This window comes from Ascaphus truei, chromosome 2, assembly GCF_040206685.1.
Source record: "Ascaphus truei isolate aAscTru1 chromosome 2, aAscTru1.hap1, whole genome shotgun sequence".
NCBI lineage: Eukaryota > Metazoa > Chordata > Amphibia > Anura > Ascaphidae > Ascaphus > Ascaphus truei.
In genome coordinates this window covers 109,252,182-109,276,870 of record NC_134484.1, presented here as the reverse complement: position 1 = coordinate 109,276,870, position 24,689 = coordinate 109,252,182, and the positions used below count along the sequence as shown (strand labels likewise).

The following is a 24,689-nucleotide window of genomic DNA, read 5'->3' as shown; positions in this document are numbered from 1 at the left end:
ACACCGGGTATTTAGGTGCCCTAGGCATCTCAACCAACATCAATACTTTGGGGGAACCACAATGTGGTGTTGGGTATTGTGTTGCGTATTACATTGGGATATTGTATTATGAGTGTGTTTATGGTTATAGTGTGTTATAGTAAAGAAGTTATATTACACTCAGTGTATAGTGGTTATTGAGTCCTATGTGGGAACATCCCTTATAGGTGGAGGCACTGCACCGAACGGAAACAGAGAGATCACCCCAGGCTCCCAGAAGCGGAGGCTTAGGACTCCTGCATGCCAACAAGTACAGCAGCACACGTAGTTCCCTGAGTCCTAGGGAAAGAGGGCCAAATACTGTATGTATAACTATATTTAAGACCTATTATAAGGGAGGATGTATATGAAGGAATTGATGACACTGTAGAGACTGTGTGGGAGAAATTTGCAGTACACAGAAAATGTTGGTAGGCATGTGCTGTAAAGCACCACATATTTGAGAGATTGAGGAAGCCAAACTACTTTTGCAAATTGAAAGGCAACACAATTATGTAACATTTTAATTATGGGTGAGTTAAATTATCTGGACATCAACTAAAGTATTAAAGGGGCAATCAAAGTCAGTGATTTTTTTTAACGAATATTTTTAAATTTTTCTATTTATTTTTTTTTACAGAGGATTGAAGCTTCATTAATTTCAGCTCTGGAGACTGCCTGTTTCCAGAGATACTTATTTCTGTAGTAGGTGCCAGTATCCTTCTGATTTTTAAAGCTCTGTCAAATGGACCAATAGGAAGCCGCACCAGATGATGTCACAGCTTCCTATTGGCCTGCAGGGCGCGGGAACTTTGAAAAGCAACTATTACATGATCCCTGCTATCAGAGTAGAGAGGCTATTGGCACTTACTACGGAGGTAACTATCTCTGGAAGCAGGGGGTCAGGGTTCAGCTCCGGAGACCCCTTGATTCAATCCTTTGTAAAAAAAAAAAAAAAAACGCTGGCTTTGATTGCCGCTTTAAGATTACTAATACAATTATAAAGGAAATAGGGATTGCATTGCAAAGTAGGATCAACCTTATAAAGTTCTTTCAGTACAATAATACAAAGATTAGAGCAGAGAATATAGGAGCCTTTTCAGTGTGACATGGGCAGGCAAGTTACTGGGGAGAAGGAGAACGCAAAGGTATTAAACATATTCTTTGCCTCTGCGTATGCTAAGGAGCCAATTGCAAAAATATTACTAGAGACGTAAACCACAATCTCAACAGTTACTAAAATTTGGTTAACACAGGAAGAAGTGCAAAGGCGTTCTTAAGAAGTTACATTTATTCATAGCCAGACCGTTATGTTTATTATTCAAGGACTCCATTTCAACAGGTTCAGTAACAAAAGATTAGCATAAAGCAGATGTGGTACCTATATCTAAAAAGGTAGCAAGACCACAACTTACATACATACCTGTAAACCTGACATCAATAGTGGGGAAGCAACTTGAAGGTTTATTAAGGGATACTATTCAGTAACGTTGGAATAACAAAATTATTAGTAATAGTCAGCATGGTTTTATGAAGGATAGGTCATGCCAAACTCACCTTATCAGTTGCTTTGACGAAGTAAGAAGGAATTTAGACCTGGGAAATGCAGTTGATGTGATCTACTTACATTTTGCAAAGGCTTTCGATACAGTGATACTAAAGAGGTTAGGGCAGAGGGGTGCGCCCCCCAGGGGGGCGCTAGATTGTCTGGGGGGGTGCGGGTGTTACAGAGGCCCCACGCTTCCCCAAAGGCATTTAAAATAAGTGCCGGGAATCGCGTGAGGCCTCTGTAACTGGTTTACTTACCTTGGTTCCAACGACGCGTCTCCATGGCAACTGGCGCGGGGCCATGTGACGTCATGTTGCTATGGCAACGTGCCATCATACGACCCCGCAACGTCATTTGACGCCGGAGCCGTGCGGGGGGAGGAGGGGAGGCGCGAGCCAGAGGGGAGAGGAGAAAGGGGGGCGCATGAAGATAAGTTTGTGCACCCCTGGGTTAGTGTACAAAATAAAGCATTTGGTCTGGGTAAAATATATGCACCCAGATTGAAACTGGATGAAGGACAGACAGAGAATTGTCAAAAATGTAACCTTTTCAGATTGGGCTAAAGTTGTGAGTGGCATGCCGTAAGGATTTTGCACTGGGCTCACTGTTTTTTTAGCTGGATTACCAATCACCTTGAGGTTCACATGAAGAGCAAAATCTCCATATTTACTCACGGCACTAAATTGTGTAAGGTAGTAAAATCAGATCAGGATGTAATTTCTCTACAGAAGAAATTGGATAAATTGAAACCTTTGCAGGCAAATAGCAGATAAGGCTTAATACTGATAATTGTAAGGTTATGCATTTCGAAAGCAAGAATATGTTAAACAAGCTCAAGTACTCTGGTATTGGACAACATGCTCTAAACTGGTTTAACTATTATTAATCAAGAAGACACTAACATGTGTCTATCTCAGGCTCCAACTCTAACCACTTGGATATTAGCTGATTTTTCAAAGGTTGAAAATTGGATCACTCAAAACAAACAATGGCAAACATTAACTATGGTGTTTGGGAGATACTTGAAAATGAGAGATAACACTCAATGGATTTTTTTCCTGGTAAAATATTTTATAAATAAATAATATTATTATGCACAAAACAGGGTATGGATGGAAGGGAAGACAGCATCACAGGTTTTCACCTGCCACAACGGACATTAACGGTGTGTTATACACATTGCCTGATTTGGGGGGCTTTCTTGTAAGTCCCCATTGCATCTGTATGCCTTATGGTGTCTGCTTGATGAATACGTTTGATCTTCCTCTGATTCGTGTAGCATCTCTATTCATTGTGTGCCTCCCATTAGTTTCATGGACTCTTTTTTCTTCTATGCTGTTCTAACTGCATATTTATGTTAATCATCATTTTATCACACAGTGTTGCACTATCATTTGTGTATGCTCTTTCCCTACATGTTCCCACTGGTGTACTGCGCTCCCTGACTTCTTGGCACCACAACTAGTAAAGGATCAACAAGGAAGATCCATTGAAAGTTGAGCTGCAATTTATCACTGGTTGTATATGTCTCCTTTTTTATTATTGCTGGTATTTATTATTGCTGGTTTTTCATTGCCTGATATTGTGTTTTACCTGAAACACCCCCAGGAGCGCCTGGTGATCTCTGTGTTAACCAACGAATAAGAAAGGATTATTTATAGCAGAGGTGGGCAAAGTGGGCGGTTGCTTTCCATTTTTGTTTGTCATTTTAAATGATTAAAGCTTGTTTTATTGTAATCACATACCACCTGATATATTTGGCCAATGGGAATAAACGTGGCGTCAGCACGACTCCCCTTGCGGTCACATGTGGATTATGTCATTTTCGGCATTCAATGGCGCAGGCTGGTATGTATAAAAATGCATGTTGTTTGTTATCACCTTACACCGTGATAAAGTGCTCTGGCATGAAACGCGTAGGTGCGTTCATCCTGTCCATCTTTTTGAGCTTGTAATAAACTTATGCTGATCTTGAGTTGCCCTGGAATCTTCAGTTTTTTTTCCCAAAACTGTCTGTCATTTGACTGTATCAACTACTCTCTTGGATTCTTCACACTTCAGATTGTACGCTCTGGATACTACCGGATGTCTATGGTGGGTAACAGATAACGGGCCAGAGTGCCCTGTTATACTTTGTTCTAACTGAACTGCTTATTCTTCATACTTGATTGGGCTATTATTGCTGTTTCCTATTCTGTGGTTGTCAGGTGGACACCACTAGACACATTTGAGAACATTATTTATCCTATATTGGACACCTTAATAGCATATGGACATTTATTAACTGATAAAAATAAGTTTTGTTTATAGAATCACATCTGATTTTTGAGCACCACATCCTACATCATGTTTAACTTTTATTCAGCTTGTAGCTTTAAACAATAAAGTTTTAAGGCAACAAATAAATAAACAGTCTACCCCTTGTAAGGGCTAACTCACTCTCCAAGTACCTATCTGCAGGGCTGGGTGGATAGGCCTCTTGCCAACCTATGACCCTAAAGTCTAAAGAGGTACCTGTAAGCAGGGGGCGCTTTATGTCAGTTTCTTGGTTGAGACCGTTGGGGGCCACCTTCTGGTGGATTCAGGGTCCTTTCTGGAAGCACAGTCCATCTGTGCTAAAGACAACTGTTCCTGTGAGTCCGCTGCGTGCTGGATGTAGAGGGTCTGGCTTCTGGGTATCTTGCTGGAAACACAGTCCCTCTGTGCTCAAGAGAACTCCGCAGTTTTTGCAGAACGCTTTTCTACGTGAATGATGAGCCAGGTGGAAACTGGTTAATTTTCTGAAGCGCAATTAACCAGCTCCCTGCTGAACTCCTCTGGCCAATACAGGCTTTCTTTTGAAGGCCTTTTAGACAAGTTAAGGCCCTATCACACGGTCCTAAAGGTGGATAGAGAGGGTGGTAGTCTGATATTGAGGGGAAGGGCATTCCAGAGGTTTGGGGCAGTGCATGAGAAGGGTTTTAGGTAGGAGAGGGCTTTACATACAAAAGGGGTAGAGAGAAGACATCTTTGAGCAGAACGCAGGCGTCAGGACAGCGTATAGCGAGAAATTAGGGCTGAGATGTCAGAAGGGGAAGAAGAGTGTATAGCCTTAAAAGTGAGGAAGAGAATTTTGTGTGTAATGATGTACATGTTTTAATATTATACCGTTCAGTTTGGTTAACTTGTTACATTCCTCATTGTCATATTTTCCTATTATATTACTATTTTAAAAAGTAGCATGTCAGATCTTAAACTGCAGTGCAAATTTAGTCTTGGAAAGTGACTTGAGTTATCACAGTAGTTTAAAATCTATGATGACTCAGTTTTCTCTGTAACTTGTCCAAATGTTGTACAGTTTCAATCCTCAGCCTCGGGGGAACAAGTAATATGTATCTTAGCTTCTTTTGACAAAGATAAGCTGTTATACTTTAGTCTTCATGTTCATACAATACTATGGGTGGTCAAATATGCTTTACTTCACTTTTGTTTGAATCGTTACATACGGTTCAGCAAGTTAGTGTATCAAATGTTATCAATATGTGTATTATTTTACCAATTCAAATGTACTTGGAAGCACAAGTTTACAGTAGCTGTGAAAAAGTGATTTTTACCAGAGGATGATAAAGCAATTGATATATAAATGGCAGGTCATAGAAAAAAGGATTTACAATACGATTTACACTGATCTTCACTTGGCTTAACTAACATTGTTAAACAATGCATCGTTATCACAGTGCACAATTCATTATTATCCTATATTTGAGTAAGCAAATAACCAAAAATAATTGCATTGGTACATTAAACAAAACAATTATGGTACTGTAAGCCATGGGTACAGTATATTAAAGTCACTGTGAGCTCCAAACATTCTAAAATTCCTATAGCACTGGAGGTTGAGAAATCCAAGAAACTGAGGGGGATATTCACTGAAGACTGTTAAACAAGCAATAATATTTGGAGTGGGAAAAACTGCTTATTTAATATGCAACTCTAAAACAATTATATATAAACAAAAATTATACAATCCAGGCCTAATTTGCATGTGGGTATTTTGCGATAATGGAGATAGGCAATAATTGTTATCACAACATCCTCCAGATTGCATAACAGCTGCATCAAATTGAAAAGATGAAATGTAATAATAATCACTACAGTACCCTATAACAGCAAATGGATTTAATCCTTTTTGCTGGTCCCTGCGAGATCAAAGCGTTTAATAGAACACACGCATATTCCAATAATATGTGACTGGACCAACCATTAGAATTTAGTGTCCGAACACATTGGCGGAAAACATGTGTAATGCAACTGGTGTGACAGACATGCAAAAGGCTGTGCCCTGTCTTATCATTATAGTTGATGTCGAGGATCAAAAGGAGCTGCAGCTCCCGTGTATAACTCCAGGTAAAAAAAGAAAAGACATCTACAGTCAAGAGAGGATTATAATATACAGAGAAAACAAAATTTAGTATAGGTCATCATGTTTGACGGTGCTCGTCTCCGATCAGGAAGCGGACATGCAGGGTGAGGTAGGGATGCAAATTAACCATCTGTCAGTCCTGTAAGAGCATCCGGAGGTCAGGGCTGGTGACAGTGGTGCAAAGTCCAGGCAACAGGCAAAGGGTCAGGTCGCAGGCAGGGAGGTGGGTCATGGTCCAGGGTCAGCAACAGGGATTCCAAATGAACAGGCTAGCCTCCGGAACAGGGAAGCCACAGTGATAGCTCATGAACAAGGAAGGCTCAGCAACAGGGAAGGCTAACGAACAAGGAAGGCTCAGTATCTAGAACCCAAAGTGGCCAGGAACACAGGGAAATATATACAATGCTCAGGCAGGGGCTGGAAGTCACTGGGTGCTATTTAAGCCCTTGTTGCACTCTCCATTTTTTATGCTCTTTCAATAAAATAGTCATTTTTTTCCAGACCTGCTCTCTGTTTTGCTGTGCGCTGCACATACAATTGCTTTGGATATCTCTGGATCTGGACACGGCTGCACGCTAAGGAAGACTGCTTATCATTAACTTGTGGCCAACCCAATGAGGAGGGGAGGAGTATCTACATACTGACCCCCACCTTCAGGGTGATATAGAGCCCCTTATATAGGTTCAGGATTGTGACTGGAACTTCTGTTTATTGCTAATAGCACCCAGCATTGTCAACCTTTCTTATTGTTGGACATTAATTATGGAGACAGGACCAGGCACTTGAGCATCACCTAATTCTCTTTATTCAATAATTATTTGGGTGACTGTTTTGCTTTATTTTCTCTTTTTACATTTTATAGGGGTTATTAAAAGGCAAAGTCACTGTGGATTCAACCATATTATTTGGCAATTTTTTCACATTTTTACTTTTATTGCTTCTCTTTTAATAGATATAAAAGAGAGGCAGCGCACAGCAAAAACGAAGGGAGTAGGGTCCAAATAATGCGAAAAAGATTTAATGGCAATACATATGGACAGATGTAAACCTCCTACGCGTTTCGTACAAAGATACTTTATCAAGGAGATTGATACTCCATACACTTTTGGGTGGGCCCTGACATTGGGGGGAAAGGACATCAGGAATATTGGTGCCAAGCACCCTCTGCACTTTGGGGACTCTCACTTGGTGTATTGGGGTTGTGGGTACTTTACTGTGGGGTGCAGATTGCATATCATATGTTCAGTAAAACCCATTATTATAAACCTGTGTGTGTGTTTACTATTACTGATGGTTCCTGTGAGGGGCTCATTCCACTACGCTGGGATTCCTCGCAGGTGGAGGCGCTGCACCGAGGTGACCAAGCTACACCCCAGGCTCCCAGTGGCAGAGGCTCAGGCTTTCTGGTAGCCAAACAGGTAACAGCCGCACTGGTGGTTCCTTTAAGTATGGGGAAAAGGGGCAACACATGTTTTACAGTACTGTTTTGCATAATATAACATTTAAAGACAATGTCTGCCACAATGTAAAACAGAACAGAATTTGTTTACATTTTATATAAGGGCAGTAGTAGAAATGGAGTCTATAAAGCACAATAATTCTCTGCATAGCAACACCACTGGCCAGACATATCATAAACTGCACAGCAACACCACTGGCCAGACATATCATAATATGTGCAGCAACACCACTAGCCAGATTTATCAAAGTACAGTTCTTTTTTTTGGGAAATTATATATTTGCATAACCTGGTGCTTTGTATTTCACTTTTGTCCTTGGTTTATAGCTGGTGGACTCTGACAAATAACCCAATTTATGTGTTTTTAGCACATCACTCTTGCCTAATAAATAGACCCTTCAAGTTCTTTATCATTACTTCATTAGTCCTTATTCTCCTCAGAAAACAACAACCTGTTAAGGGATCTTGGTGCATAGAAGTAAGTTTTAAGTAAAAAATTAAATTGTAATTCTATATTTAATGGATTTGCTATAGCTGCTGCTAAGCATTTATGAAATTAAATTACACAAAAATGTGCAAAGACTGTCGGGCAACTAAAACATAGAGATTTACCTCCATTAATTTCAGTGAACGAACTAACCAAACATCAGGCATTGCTTATTTACCAATGCAAAATGATAATCCCAAACATATAATGGCAAAGCTCTAACATAAAATATATTGCATTAGCTTAAAAAAATATGAAGCCTTTATTAAGCAGACACACAGATGTAGCAGATGTTATTACTCCTGTTAATGTGACACATTGAATAAAACAAAATGGTAAATACTGCATGCGGCAATAAAATGACATGTGCATTACTATTTGTTTCAATGGAGGCGCGTCAAATTTCGCACCAGCATTAGTGCAGTGCATCGCATTAACAGGAGCAATAATGTCTGCTACATCTGTATTTATCAGCAAGCAACAAAATGAAACAAACAATACGCGCACTGTATCTTAGATCTATTGAAAATCTTTCTAAACCTTTATTGTCTCAGTTAGAACACACAATGAATGTTAGAGAGTGTACAATGGAAGACTATGGTAATGAAAACAGACAGATATAGGGCAGGCGGCCTACCTTTTTATTGGCTGACACAAAACAACTGTCAAAAGTACAAGGCAATCTTAAAATGATTGCATGACCAAAACAGTATGCTGAGAAAATGATTCTTAATCCATCAAATTGTTAAAAAAAAAAAATCAGAGGGTAAATAAATATATTTAGAATTATCATGTTGAACAAACCCCAAGTGAAAAAATGTGTGGAATATCTAAGACAATCACTAGATATAAAGTAGAATGAAATGTATTTTCTCCTCCTTCCTGCTATGTTGCAGTGAAACATTAACTATATTTGTTCTTTCAAAGCTGCAGGTTGCTGCTTCTTGTAGATAAGCATTACATGGTGGATATGTATTACGATGACACAATTTGGTTAATATCGCAGAGGAAAAATATTGAGTTGCTTAAAATTCCAGTACTGACCAATGTATAGATGCACATTTTGATATATACTATAAAAGTATTACACAGAGCAACTCCACCCCTAACTGGGCTAAAAAGCACTCACCAAATTGCTCATTGACTGAAGCAGAGAATATTTGGCTAAAGCCCCTTGAATCGTTGACACAACCAGGTGCAACTTGAAACTGTCATGCTTAGTATCAGCATAACATCATAATGCTCATTTATAATCATATTTCCCATTGTATTGAGTTAATAAATACCTTGAAATACACTTTAGAATTCTACCTAACATTCTTGCGTTCATCAGAATCTTTAATCAGAGTCGTCAACAGATTTTTTTGGGCCTAGGACAAATTTGCTCGCCGACAGTTACGATATCATTATAGTTTTGTCCACTTTACCTTGTCATCTCTCTTTATTTCTGCCTCCACCCCCCTCCTCTTATGGCTTTCTCTCTCCTTTTCCCTTTCTGTATTTCTCGCACACCCTTTATGTCATTCCATGTTTTCCTGTTGTCCCCTCCTCTCATGTTTTTCTCTTCTTTCCCCCTTATGTCTTCATTTTTTTCCTTCCCCCAATTTCTTAGTCTTCACTCCTTTTCTTTTCCTTTTTTCCTTCCCAAAATATGTTTCTCAATATATTTTTTGGCTTTTCTATCTCTATCTCTCTTCATTTCCTCTTCCTGTTTTTATTTTCTCCCACCATATACTTCTCTCTTCTCTCCCCCCAGCATGTCGTTTTCTCTCCTCTCCCCCCAGCATGTCTCTCTCTTCTCTCCCCCAAGCAACTTTCTCTCCCCCTGCAAAAAAAGCAGGTAAGAAAGCTGGATAATTGGCCATGGAAAAAGGATCTTTATTGAAGTTGAACGACTATAACATCCCCGCAGTTAATTCTGACGCGTTTCTTTGACAAAGTACCTTGCTGGAACGAAACGCGTCAGAATAGACTGCGGGCATGTTACTGTATAATCGTTCAACTTCAATAAAGATGCTTGTTTTTTAAGGGAAATTGTCAAGCTTCCTTACCGGATTTTTATGCAGTGCTCCGCTTTTTTTTGTTAACTTCCTGGATAATCCTATTGGCTGGAGCACACTTTCAGCAGTAGTTTCATAAAATCTGCAATACCTTGCTCACAGGGATATGGACAGTGAGGCTACGTAAGTCTTTATACTTTTTTTTTCATCTTCATTACCAGTCCCAAGTATTCATGTGACAGCAGGATTCCTCTGAGGACGTGATAGCAGTGAGGTTGGTTATTCCATCAGCGCATGTTAACTTGGTGGGCTCCCATTGCAGGATTTTTCTCCCCTTGTCACTCCTCTCCTCTACCTACATGATTAGTTCACTCATACACCAGCGTACATCAAATGAGTAATTTACGAGTCATATACGCAGCAAACACATCTCCTGGACTTAGTTTATGGAAGTATTTTTGCATAGACTTTAATACAGTCATTTGTCTCTATTATTCAATCTAGAGCACTGGCACAGGGTTTCTATCCCCCTTTTTTTTAAATTTCTCTCTCCCCAGAATGTCTTTCTCTCTCTTCCACCTGCATTTCTTTCTCCTATTCTCCCCGCAGCAACTTTCTCTCTCTTCTTCCCCTAGTATGTCTTTCTTTCTACTCTCCCCCCATCATTTACTACTCTCTTCTCCAACTCAATATATACTTCTCTTTATACACCCTTCACATCAATCTTTCTACCTGATCTCCCCTCATGTATTTCTCTTATGTCAATTTCATGTATTTTTCCTCCCTCCCAATGCCTCTCTTTCTTCCCCTCATTCTTTCCATCAATGTTTCTTTTCTCACACATGCTTGCTTTCTTTTCTTTAACATCCTATGTCTATCTCACCTCTTATTCCATTTGTGCCATTCTCTTTATGTAATCCACCATGTTTCTCTTATTTTTCTCTGCATGTTTTTAATCTCTTTAATAATCAAAATAATCTTCTCCCCATCATTTTCTTTTATATCGTAAAATGGTTCTCATTTTCTTTACCCCTCATCTCTTTCATTATGTTAAATAGTTCCGTATTCTACTTTATTTTCTTGTTCTCTCTTCCTTTCTACATCTCTTCTAACCCTCACATGTCTGTCTTTCTCCCCATGACCTTGTCCTTTCCTTTCACCTCTCAGCCTCTCTGTTACAACATGCTCCAGTCCTGTTGTTTTCCTCTGATCTACCTGAGGCCATGCCCACTGCTCAAGGTTCCGCCCCCTTCATGCTCAGCAGAGAGGAAGGAATTTCCCTCTCTGTGCTTCCTATATCGCAGAGGACCCCTGTATATAATTGAGTGTGGGAAAGGGGACAGTCTCCTAAACCAACTGGACCCAGGACAGCAGTACTGGCTGTCATTGCTGTAGGGGCGGCCCTGCCTTTAGTAACTATACATGCATTGTAACAGACATTAAACACATTTTTTCTTGTTTAACACAGATATATAAGTTCAATTATTTTGAAACAATGTAATATCTAGGGAAACAATCTAAAATAGAAATTTATATATATATATATATATATATATATATATATATATATATATATATATATATATATATATATATATATATATATATGTCCTTGAAGTAAGTATATGTTATTCAAACATATATTAATTGAATAGGCTGTTATGCAATAGTAATACCAGTTGTGGTAGAGATATGTAATTCTTATTGTACTGTAAGTTGAAATATTATTTTAATTTCAATGTACTGTAAATAGCAATTAATTAAAAGTGCAATCTGTGACAGCTCTACAGTATTTAAAATAAAGCACACATTTGATTTTACCTTAAGAAACATTTCCCTTTTATGCTGTTGAATTCTGTTGATTTATGTTTAGATTTCTTTTCTGAGAGCTGCCAAAATGGTTGTCATATCTAATAGGAAATAATGGTCTTACCACCTAATTGGCAATATTAAAATAGTTGTACCACCAACTAAATATAGATGGGCAAAGTATCTAGCAATGCTTATATTATTGTAAATATCTGTATAACTGCTTGGTTGTTTTTAACTATTGCAGTTGAACTGTTTCTTTTTTTCTTAGCTTGTCCTCTTCTCTAGAGATGTGTGAAACTATCCAAAATGCAGTTGCAAGTTGCAACATTGTTCACGTTTTTAAAAAAAAAATCCATTTCAACTTAATTGCATAGCATTTTCCCAGGTCCCAATGGGCTAAAAATGTTGCAAAATTAGTCTTAGATTTTGCTATATCACTATTCTTTTCGTGGCTGGAGGGCAAATTTTGGCTGGTTTGTGACCTTGGTCGAAAGTCTTATCTCACCTCTGCTCTCCCACAGTCTGTCTCTCTCCTTTGATTCAACATGAGTAGAGATTTTCTCTTTAGGACATTGAAAATAAGATTATAATATACGTAATCATCCTTAATGCAGTTTTATTCAGCAATGCATATAGTGACACATCACAAAACGTACAGTACAAGCTATACAAGGACTCCTTGAGAAAGCGGTTCAGTGTTAAACACGCAGGAGGACCTTTTTGTATTCTTCAATATATCCTGAATAGTTTTGGGATTTTTTATAATATCAGTCGAGTTCCCGTGAGATCTGTTGCCAGCTGTGACTCTGGACGTATTAGATCATTTGTCTACTTCGACCACAGTTTGCAGACACCCTATGGGGACCAAACAGTCACCGCACCACTTTGCCGAGATTGCAGTGTTGTGGCATCATGATGATGTGATGGTCATTTTATTCAAGCGGTGGGACAAAGACCGCATATGCCACCCACGGTCTCGGGTTTCATACAGAGACAGGTGAGCTCTTCCTCTCACAGGACCTGGGTAGATGAGCAGGTGGATGATATATGTCTTGTCTCTCATGATATTTGACATGAATGCACTAAACCCATCTACAAGCAATGTTACAGTATACAGTAACTAAATATGGTGGTATACCTTTTTTCCTTGGGCACATTAAATTCTTTGGTTACTTTGCTATACAAAGAAAACCCTCCTGAGTTTTAAGCCATCCATTTACAAAACTAACACTGAAAAATATTGTAAACAATTGAATTGCCTTATAACAGGTACTGTATATATTCTTTCCCAATAGGCACTGACACTTGATACATATTAAGAGGTTTACTTTTGGATCCCTCAACATTCATGTACAATCCAATAATAACAAAGTTACTGTAATAAATATTCAGTTATAAAAAACATAGTCATTTGGATAGTGCCATTCCAAATATATAGTTCAGGTACATCATGTCTGTTTTCACAATATTTTTCTTTTTTGGCATATAAATGTAGCCATGCCTGGCTTGGCTACCAATCTGCCCTCCCTGGCATGCAAGCCCTGGTAACAGTGCAGGCAGTGTCAGGACCAATATTAACTCAATCAATAATTCATCCACCCTCTTCACTGATACACTGCCTCAGTGATCTTCCCCCTCATTGGCACTCACACCCCCTCAGTGACCTACCTCTCTTAAACCTCCACCTCTCCCCTTCCCACTCACACTGTCCCCTCCCATTGATTTCCTCCTTTCTCAGTCTCTCACTCCCCCTCTAACTCTTCCCTGCCGCGATTCCTGCAGCCAGACAAATGGCACATAGGATTAACACAGCGGGGGGTCCCTGCATTTTAATGGGACTCACGCTGTTTATATCCTACCGAGCTGCAAGTCGCATTCAAACGCAGAAATCCCGCTATGTTAATCCGATGGGCCATTACAGCCTGCTGTTGACCATCTCACGGTTACTGCAAGATGGTCACAGATTTTCCTTGGCAAGCAGTCTACAGCCGGCAGTTGCATCTGTACATGCAAAGTTTCAAGTGTCTAGGTTTCATGGTCTTGGAGCTATGGCTTTGACAGACACACATAATAGATAGATAGATAGATAGATAGATAGATAGATAGATAGATAGATAGATAGATAGATAGATAGATAGATAGATAGATTTCAGATGTAGTTGGAAAAAGGTATCAATTACCCAGATGAGACTCCTTAAACATGTCACTGAAATTAGTTCATTTTGGTCCTAAGAGGAATTTTTCCTTTAAAGGGTGAAATTCACTTAAGCTTTTGATCTTTTATGAAAAATGTGACCTTTTAAGCAGTTTAGGACAATCTACATTGGTGTTCAGTATAGCAATTGTCAATATTTAAAAACAAAAATACATACATGAATTGACATATATTGCATAACTTAAAACAATCATTCAATTTAAAATTAAAGTTATACTTTGTGAACAAATTACAAGCAAATTTGGTACTCTATAAAATTAAGTCTTTGAATAATATAATCACATAGCATTATTATTTTATTGTGACGGACCTTGGCCTTGGATCTGAAGTCTGAGATGTAGGGGAAGACAGGTCCGGTTCCGGAGGAAAGTGCAGGCACAGGCATGGGGAAGACTCAGGACTCAGGGACAAACAAGGATGAAGGAAGCGGACTGGAACAAAGCAGGAACAACCGGACTGGAACAAAGGAACAACACAGGGGGTAATCCGGTCCAGACAGGGATCAAGACAAACAGGGTCAAAGGCAGAGCAAGGCACAGAGCACTGGACTACTTTGCACGAGCAAAGACAAGTTGCAACTGCCTTCCATTTAAAGTCAAGAGGCAGCTGCTGGCAATGAGAGCCAGAGAGAGGCTTACTTCCTGTCAGGGGGTAAGAGCAAGATTTGCCAGGAAGTAAGATGGCCACGCTTGCTTCAGTGGGATTGAAGTCACTTCCAGTTGGGAACTGAGGGCAGGATTTTCCAGTTAGTGAGATGGTCCCAATTGCTTCAGTGAGGATGATGTCACTTCATGGCGGTGGCCATCTTAGGTATCGAACAGATAATTAAGGGGGTAATTAAAATCAGGTATTTAAATAATTAGGTAGATCTTTACGGGTGAATGTGGGAGGCCCCACCCTATAAAAAGATCAGAAACTTTTTGAGTTTAGTCTTCACAATACAGGTGTGGAAACACGTCATGCCACGATCAAAGCACAGTAAATCTCTGAGGACCTCAGAAAAACAGTTATTGCTGCTCATCAGTCTAGAAAACCATTTCTAAGTATTTGGTGCTCCACCAATCAACTGTAAGACAGAAGGAGAAAGTTCAAGACCACAGTCACTCTACTCAGGAGCGGTCATCCTTCAAAAATCTCTCCCAGAACAAACTGGCAGATCATCCAGGAAGTCACAAGGAACCCCAGAGTAACATCCAAGCATCTGTTGGCCACTCTCACCTTGACTAAAGTGAGTGTTCATGACTCAACTATCAAAAAAAGACTGATCAAGAATGGGGTTCATGGAAGGATAGCCAGGAGGAAACCACTACTCTCTAAAAAGAACATTACTGTGTGTTTGAAGTTTGTCAAAAAGCTCATAGATGATCCACAAGATTTCTGGAACAATGTTCTCTGGACAAACAAGTCAAAGGTAGAACTTTTTGGCCTCAATGAGAAACTTTATATTTGATGAAAACTAAACACTGCGTTCGAATAGAAGAACCTCATCCCAACTGTCAAGCATGGTGGTGGGATTGTGATGGTTTGGGGCTGCTTTGCTCACTCAGGACCCGGGCGACTTGCCATCATTGATACAACCATCAATTCTGCATTGTAGCAAAAGACTTTAGAGGAGAATTTCAGGCCATCCGTCCGTGTGCTGAAGCAGAAAAGAAAGTTGATCATTCAGCAAGACAATGATCCTAAACATACAAGTACATCTACAAAAAGATGACTGCAGAAGAAGAATATCTGCGTTTTAGAAGGGCCTAGTCAAAGTCCGAACCTAAACCCAATTGAAATGTTGTGGCGGGACCTGAGGTGAGTTGTCCATGAAAGGAAGCCCTCAAATGTCACTGAGTTGAAGCACTTGCGTAAGGAGGAATAGGCCAAAATTCCTCAAAACCGATATGAGAGACTGGCCAGCAGTTACAGGAGACACTTAGTGAAGTCATTGCTGCGCAAGGGGTACTACATCTGAAAAAGTATCATGTTTTTGTGTTATTTGTTTGATCAGGTAATCTTTTATTATGACTTAGATTAAGATCTAATAACATTTTTGGTTTGAAATAGGTGAAAATCTGAAAATATGAAGGCGTTCACAAACTTTTTCTCACCACTGTACATATATATATATATATATATATTTTTATTAACCTTTACTTTTCTTTTTGTCATGAGCACATGAATTTATTTCTAAATAAATGTAGAATTTTTTTCAAGTATCTTTCATTATATATGATTCATCTACAGTATATTTCATGGTTCTATCCATTCAACATTGTCCAGTTTAGTGATTTTTTTAAATTAAAACTTTGTAATGTCAAAAGAGAGCAGTATGGTACATAGTTATTTAGGATGCACAAAAAATATTACAATTATGGGATTAAATATAAAACAAAATTACTTTGTGAGCTGTTTTCTCTGCCTGTTGCCCAATGTGTTACATGCCCTCTGGATGGAAGGGATTAATAATGACAAGAATAAACTGATTTAGGATGGATTAAAGATAGAAACAGAGTGGTACTGTATAGTGGCAATGATGTTTAACATCATTATTCCTCCAGTAGAATTATTTTAAGATGGCTTGTGGAAGTGTAAAAATATACATTAATGCGTGTGGAACTGCCACCTCACCGCGTCTTGGGGTTTTTCTATGAGACTACAAAATAAATATTTGATGGCAAACATTACTTCAGTAGTGACCTAGTTAAAATAATTAGATTCAGTTCTACTGTTGGAAGCTATGGTGACTGTATCCCTCAAAAAGGTATGACTGCTGACTGTCATTCTGCTATTGTCTAGTAAATATATTTGAAGGGAATTTACTAACCAAGTAAGCTGTTTTGCTGTTCAATACCATCAGTATTGTTTCTCAACTTAGATTGCGAGTGCGGATTAATGGATTAACTCCATATACCCAAGACAAATCTAGTGATCATTATCTGTAGGTCATTTTCAAAATTCTGATGTTGAGTAAACAAGATCAGTAGGGTGTCAGAATACCATACCGATTTGACAAGGGTTGGGTTGGTAGCGATCCTATAAACTACTTGGGACCTGGTTGACATATACCCTAGGTCAGCGGTGCGCAAAGTGGGGGGCGCGACCCCCAGGGGGGGCGGGAGATTGTGCTGGGGGGGCGCGGGCAGTTGCAGAGGCCCGCGCTCTTCCCCCAGGCATTTAAATTAAATGCCAGGGGATCGCGTGAGGCCCCTGCAACTATTTACTTACCGGGATTCAGCCGTCTGTGTTGCGTCGCCATGGCAACGCTGACGTCACACGCCCACGCAGCGTCATCTGACGCGGCTGAAGGAAGGCAGAGGGGCGCGAGAGCAGGGGGCAGAGAGACAGGGGGGCGCAGCACAAAAAGTTTGCGCTCCCCTGCCCTAGGTTCAGGAAACCCGCCATTACACATCCATGGTTCTGCTTCTTTTCTACTAAATATACCATAACTCATTGGCCTAAAGGCACTCCATTCTGTACCATTTTGTTAATAGTTGCCATCACATTACAATTTACAGTGAGATTTCTTTGACAGTTACATTGTGCATTGCCACACGTGTGTTTGATATATAAAACATTGCATACTGTAGATAATGTTACTATTGTGTTTACATGACTACTAGTACTTTAATAATTAACTGTGAACATTTATTTGAGAAGGCATGTTCTTGCATGTTTTTAGCATAGCTCATGTAATGCATGCTTCACTATTGTACTATTACCATTTTACGTTACTGTTCCTTGATAGCTATGCATATATATATATATTTTCTTTTTTTCTTTGGAGCAGCAAAACAGATAAAGATTTATATGGCCCTAAAAAGGGACTCTTTTATATTTATTTTTGTATATACAGTAGCAGGCACCATAAATGCTGACAACTTAAAACTCTTTTAATAAAGATTTGCTAGAAAAGAGGAGGAAACTTCATCTTTCATTGACTGGCATTGGGTTAAAGGAATGTTTACAGGAAGAAAGTTAAACAAATATATATCTCAGAGAACTACGAGTCACCATCAAAAGTTAAGTATTATGGCTACCTTCCTCTCAGTAACACTTACAAGGTACAACTTGTAGTAAATACTTTTTGGCTGGGATAGGTTATGAATCGATTATTATGCTGAAAACATGATCTAAGATAAGATCTAATAGTCTAACAGTTGTCATAGGTATATAAACGGAAATGTTTTCCATTCACTGTAGTGGAAATAAGGTGTACTATATGTCAAAATCAATTTAATTCACAAATGTCTAAAAAATTAAAGATTATGTATATTTCCTTATCAACAAATCAATGGATGACTCCACTGCCAGAACTGTTTTGAAAGCTAAATATTTTAAAGCTGTAGGGAATGAAATGCTCATTTGTTTTTATTCTCAAAACAAAAACAAATGGCATTCTAATTCTTCTCTGCTCATCAACTTGATTTCAGCTAGATGGAATATAGATATATTTTCTTTCCCTTTGGCATCCATTGGCACTAAATGTATTCACAAGCTGTACAGTAATTAACAGCTCTTGACTGGAAAACTGCCAACAAGTAGAACGTGACACTCTTCCTTTGAACACTAACAAAGTGCATAAGTAATTTATGTTGGTTTAAATATCCCTTACAGGGACCCTTAAGTAACCCAATCACTTTAAACAGGCACCACATGTATGATCCTGTGCAGTGAAAATGCCAGACAGTGATAACCTGCTAATAGCACAACGCTAACTATATCGCAGCTATTAGCATTTTATGACATCAATCCTCATTAAACATAGTAAGCAAAAATGTACCACTATTTCTACATTTTACAGTCAAGGTGAGAAAAAATGAAGAAAATATAGGCAGGTGCTGTCTCCCAAAAAAGGCTTAACATTTCTTGAAATGTTGCAATTTTGTGTTTGTACCTTTGTTTGTACTGAATGGGAGACAACAAAGACTTAAGGGCTACAAGGATCTCTATGGAATTCAGCCAAGAGTGAAAGAAAAGACTGGTATTTCAGTCATTGTGTTCTCTGCTGAAGCAGTGTGCCAACTCATCTTCCAGCCCATTATATAAAATTTAATTTAACCTGCTATGCAATTAATTCAGATGTTCAGCCTATTTTTCTCATGGTAGAATCACTCACACAATGCCTTATTTAAATATTAATCAGTCCTCTTTCAATTAGGACTAATTTGCTTCACAGGGTTTCTCTCATCTTCTGATTGCAGGAAAATGGAGGTAACTTGCAACGTTTGAGGATAATTAACATGGTATTTTTATAATACTGATACATCAAATAGGACCTTAATGAACCCCGCTGATTCCATTTAGTAAAGCATGCCTCAAAGTTATAATCAAGAGGAAAGCCGTTGCCATCTGTTTAAAATACTAAAGAGCACGATTTAAACACAGGGTTGTTATTTCGCATAACTGTCTATTGGAAAGGGTCTACAAAAGTCACTATTAACACAAACTAATTGAACTGCTTTTTAATTTCATCATTTTATATACATATAAACAGTGATATAAATGTTATATACATTCCATACTTAGTTACATTCTAACTGCTATTAAAAATATGCAGTGCTTGATCATTCTATATTTCTCAATCCAAGCTGGGTAATTTATACCAAAGTAAAACTAAACAGGTTTTAATGCAGCTGCCATGTGCATGACTTTTTTGTTTAATGTTTGCAGAACATGTAGTATTAAATGGTAATAAAACCTGATAACATGCAAGTGGATAAGCATATGCTGTCCGTTTGTTAGTCACTGTATGCAAAAGGTAAACAACTTAACATTTACACATGGCTAATTGTTCACAAAATGTTCCATCTGCTCTAAAGCAGGTTAAAGTTCAATTTTTTATTTTGTGCACTGTCCTTGCGTTTCTAAGAAACCGTAGGTTTTCTGTATGTTCATGTGATTATGGATATCCAATCACAAGTATGATCAGTTTTTATTATATATGTATTTTCATTTTTATCTTTGTTCATTTTGTACTAACCCTATGAGTGCCACAGAGGTCAGCAGCACACTTATAATAATATAAAGAATTGAAGAAATCTAGAGTTAGCCATTCAAACAATTATCCATGCACCGGCCCATATTTGCAGGTATGGATATTTTGTTAAGTAGAGAAATACTCTTTCCAATATTAAAACAGCTCTCTCAGTATTTATTTCTCTAATAGCTTATAAAACATCTGACTTATGACATTACAATTTCAAACAACTGACTAACTTGCCTCCTTCTTAAGCAGAATAACCCAAACAGTATGCATTAAAGGGCTATTGTCATATGCAACACAAATCATATATGAAGTTCCTCAAGTCATCAATCTCTCCTCTTTAATATCTAAATTACACCACTGGGTCCCAACATTGCAAGTCATATTCTTAATTTTCCACAATATGCAAATAATAACAACCTGTATGTGACTATTACTCTGGCTACGCTATCTCAGTTGCTATTGAGGCTTGCATTCCATATATATAGTAAGAACATGGATTGATAAAAGTTTAATAGAGCAAACTGTGTTAAAAGTCCACTCTATAATCTATAAAGCCACAAATGGCCTAGAACCAACACACCTCTCTGGACACATCACTCCATATCAGCAAACCAGAAGACTCAGATCAACAACGCTGATCAACTGCTTTCTGTTCCTCGATTCAAATCCACCAGTATTGGAAAAAGAGCATTCTAAACAGAAGGGCCCAGGCCTTGGAACAACCTCCCTATTGTTCTGTATGGTCTGGTAAAGCTCCCACTTTCCGAACTTTCAAGAAATAATTTGAGACCCAACTCTTATGTGAAATGTATGTGGGCACTAGCCTCTAATAGTCACAATAATCTGTGCTGGAAACCCCTTGCATATTTGACTCACTAAAAAAACATTAACTGATGATTTTAAACAATGTGGAGAAGCATCCTGGAGGCTGTGGGGGAGCCCAGTGGCCAGACAAAATAGTTGCCGCTGGGCCTGGCTCTCCCCTAGCTGAAGGCCTCTCCCTCACTCTGTCCCATGGCGAGCATCTGATGCACGTGTGTGCCGGCCTGAGACCACCCCCAAGGTAAGTCTGTATTTTTATATGTATTTGGGGTTGGGTGTATTTTTATATGTATGGGAGGGGGAAGTATTTTTATTTGTATTGGGGGTGGGGGTATTTTAATATGTATTGGGGGGTGGGTATTTTTATTTGTATTGGGGGTGGGGTATTTTTTCTATGTATTGGGTGTGGGGTGTATTTTATTATGTAATGGGGGTGTATTTTTTATATGTATTGGGGGTGGGGTGTATTTTTTATATTTACTGGGGGTGTAATTTTTATATGTATTGGGGTTGTATTTTTTATATGTATTGGGGTGTGTAATTTTTATATGTATTGGGGGTGGGGTGCATTTTTTATATGTATTGGGGGAGTGTAATTTTTATATGTATTGGGGGTATCTTTTTTAAATGTGTAGCCAGGTCCCCTCTGGCTCCCCGTTCCTCCAGTGTCCCTCCCCTTACCTCCAACGGGGTGCTGGGACCCCCGCGACATGTCAGGCTGCTGCGGAGCGAGTGCGTCGCTGGGGCTCCCGGCAGTCTCAGTTGCAGGGCGCCGCCATGTTGTTCGAGTGTCGTGCATGCGCGGAAGGTGTCCGGCGGCCATGTTGGGGTTGGTGCAAGGTTCACGCATGCGCATTAAGTATCTGGAGTTGCGGCGGCCATTACACTTAGCGCAGGGACCTCCCAAGGTTGCGCATGCACAGATAAAGCTAGCGGCGGCCATTACAAGTTCGCGCATGAGCAGTATAGATTGCGCACGCGGCCCCAATGCTAAAGAGGGCCATGGGGAATTACAACACCCAGAAGACATAGGGGTAGAGATTCCAGGTGACGCCAGGGAGCCAATAGGGTTACAGGATTCCCATGAGGAGAGATACATTTGGTGCGCTCAGGACAGGAAGAGTCAGTAGGAGCTGGGACACAGAGAGGGGAGGGTGTATATGTGCAGAGAGGCAAGAAAGCTCTGCACTAGGCCAGAAGTCTCCCCTTAGGCCCCAGCTAGGCTCTACTCACCCTCAGCTTGTGGCTGCTACAGGGATGCCCCTAGGATAGGGACAGGGTCCTGTAGAGCAGCTTAAGTGAGGGTCCAGCCAGGAAGAGAAAAATCCTGGCTACTTTTGTTCGAAGGGGAATCATCATCTGCAGTACTAGAGACAGAGACTGTTCAGTGGTCGATCACTCCATGCGGGAGTCATCCCTCACAGAGGCGGACACGACGTGGGATCGTCCTTCAGAAAAGGGATCCCAAGTACAGATCATCTGCGCGCCCATTTGTGGACACACCTGGCAGTTATTATACTCCAAGTACACCAACTCTCATCTCAATTTAGTGGGCAGTGCTGTCTCACACTTGGGTGGGAGTGGGGACTCTTGGGACTCTGGGCTACACAGTGTGGGGTTACAGCCCTTTGAGGCGTGTGGTAGTTGTACTATTAGTTATTATAGAGTCATGGAGTTATAGAGTGATAAGAGATATGATATGTTTCAGTAAAGACCTTTCTGTTTTATACTGTGTGATTAATGTTGTTGGGTCCTGTGAGGGGCTCCTCCCACTCCGTTGGGATCCCTCACAGGTGGAGGCGCTGCACCGGTATTCGTAAGTGTATCATCCCAGGCTCTCCGTGGCAGAGGCTTTGGCACCTTTGAGCCAACAGGTAGAAGGGCAGCACGAGTAGTTTTCTGTGTTCAGGGGGAAACAGGGCTACATATGTATTGGGGTGAGGGACTGGTTGCATCTTTTACCATTGTATCCAGTATTTTTGGAGAAGCCACCTGGCAACCCTACTACCTATTAAGGTTTTAACAAAACAATATTGCTAAATATTTTTAAAAATAAGTTGCTCTCAATTTCTGGAAAATGTTCAACAATATTTTCCCACTTCTAAATGTTAGCAACCACAATCCATATAACAAATTTATACAACTGCATTTACAGCAGTTCAATTGCTACCTACTGTACATATCAGTAAACTAAGATTTATATTTTAAAATAAAAAACTATAAATACATACAGGCATACCCCGCATTAACGTACACAATGGGACCGGAGCATGTATGTAAAGTGAAAATGTACTTAAAGTGAAGCACTCCCTTTTTCCCACTTTTGATGCACGTACTGTACATCAGTAAACTAAGATTTATATTTTAAAATAAAAAACTATAAATACATACAGGCATACCCCGCATTAACGTACACAATGGGACCGGAGCATGTATGTAAAGTGAAAATGTACTTAAAGTGAAGCACTCCCTTTTTCCCACTTTTGATGCACGTACTGTACTGCAATTGTCATATACGTGCAGAACTGATGTAAATAACGCATGTGTAACAGGCTCTATAGCCTCCCCGCTTGTGCACAGCTTCGGTACAGGTAGGGAGCCAGTATTGCTGTTCAGAACGTGCTGACTGGCGCATGCGTGAGCTGCCGTTTGCCTATTGAGCGAAATGTACTTACTCGCGAGTGTACTTAAAGTGAGTGTACTTAAAGCGGGGTATGCCTGTAATGTTTTATACACAGTATATATAGTTATCATTCCACACTTATAAATAAAAAATACAAATGCAATTAATTACCTTATCATAATTCCTATATCAAATACACTGAGAGTACAAGTGAAACCTAAAAAGGAGAAAAATGGAGAAGGGCAGCACATTGCCAGAAAAACAGGAGGAGGCTCACAGTAAAATAAATCCTTTATTCTTGAAATGGATCCAACATGACCCCTAGAAAGCTCAAAAATCACTACACCTACGCGTTTCGAGCCGTGCACCCTTTATCAATACACCTTGATAAAGGGCACACGGCCCGAAACGCGTAGGTGTGGTGATTTTTCGAGCACTCTAGGGGTCATGTTGGATCCATTTAAAGAATAAAGGATTTATTTTACTGTGAGCCTCCTCCAATTTTTCTGGCAGTGCGCTGCCCTTCTCCATTTTTCTCCTGTTCATCCTTCTGGTGGATCTGCACGCCGTCTGGAGCCACATTTGGACCGCACTGAGGACCAGGGAACCCCAACAGTGAGTTACCCCTGTGGGCCTACATACTTATCAGCTTTATAAGGGACATTATTTGTACTATACTGTACATGTGTGCTAGTGAGCACTAGGTACTAGCCCCCTATCCCCTGCCAGGGATGCTGTTATTATACCCTATATATTGGAATGGTCCAAGCGGAGACGTACTCTATGAATAGGATTCAGTCTGTTTTTGATGCCAGGTCACCTATACCTGAAACCTAAAAAGACCTACATAAAATAAAAACATTCTACTTGCACTATTTTCATTGAAGTCAATGGTTATTATGCAAATTAAACTGCATGCTCCGCGTAATAAATTTGGCCACATTGACCAGTTTTTGTACTAAGCCAATTACAGGATAAAAAAGATTTCAAAGTCACTTTTTTATTATATTACTTAATTTTTGTGTAGTGCTTTTTCAGGAAACACTGATGTAAAAACATTTCATGTTGTACTCGTAAAATTGTCTGCCATTGGGAGTTTTTTAAATTACCCTAAAATGAATCTCTGCTTACTGTGATTTTAGAATTGCTGCTGCATTCTTCTCCTTAATTAGGTATAAGCCCTAAATTAGGATCTAACATAAATTATATTTGTTATTATGGTTGAGACATTAGGATATTGGACTGCAAAGCTATTAAAGATATCCTAAGTTGCTAACATACACTGCATATGTGATCTACATAATATAACATATGGTCTTATAATTCAT

The 24,689-nt window shown here is 39.4% G+C and overlaps 1 protein-coding gene across 5 annotated transcripts in view; it reads right to left on the bottom strand.

Moving 5' to 3' along the window:
- Positions 1–24,689, bottom strand: part of TOX (thymocyte selection associated high mobility group box) — a 386,296-nt gene that overhangs the window by 277,450 nt on the left and 84,157 nt on the right. The window contains exon 1 of one of the 5 annotated variants that reach the window (XM_075584055.1): positions 14,253–15,090. The exons of 3 other annotated variants lie outside the window; for them this stretch is intronic. In XM_075584055.1, coding sequence (XP_075440170.1) covers positions 14,253–14,327 — 75 coding nt within the window. In that variant the 5' untranslated portion in view covers positions 14,328–15,090. Of the gene's footprint in view, positions 1–14,252; positions 15,091–24,689 lie in introns of those variants that run through there. One more of the 5 variants, XM_075584057.1, reaches the window with a different exon arrangement.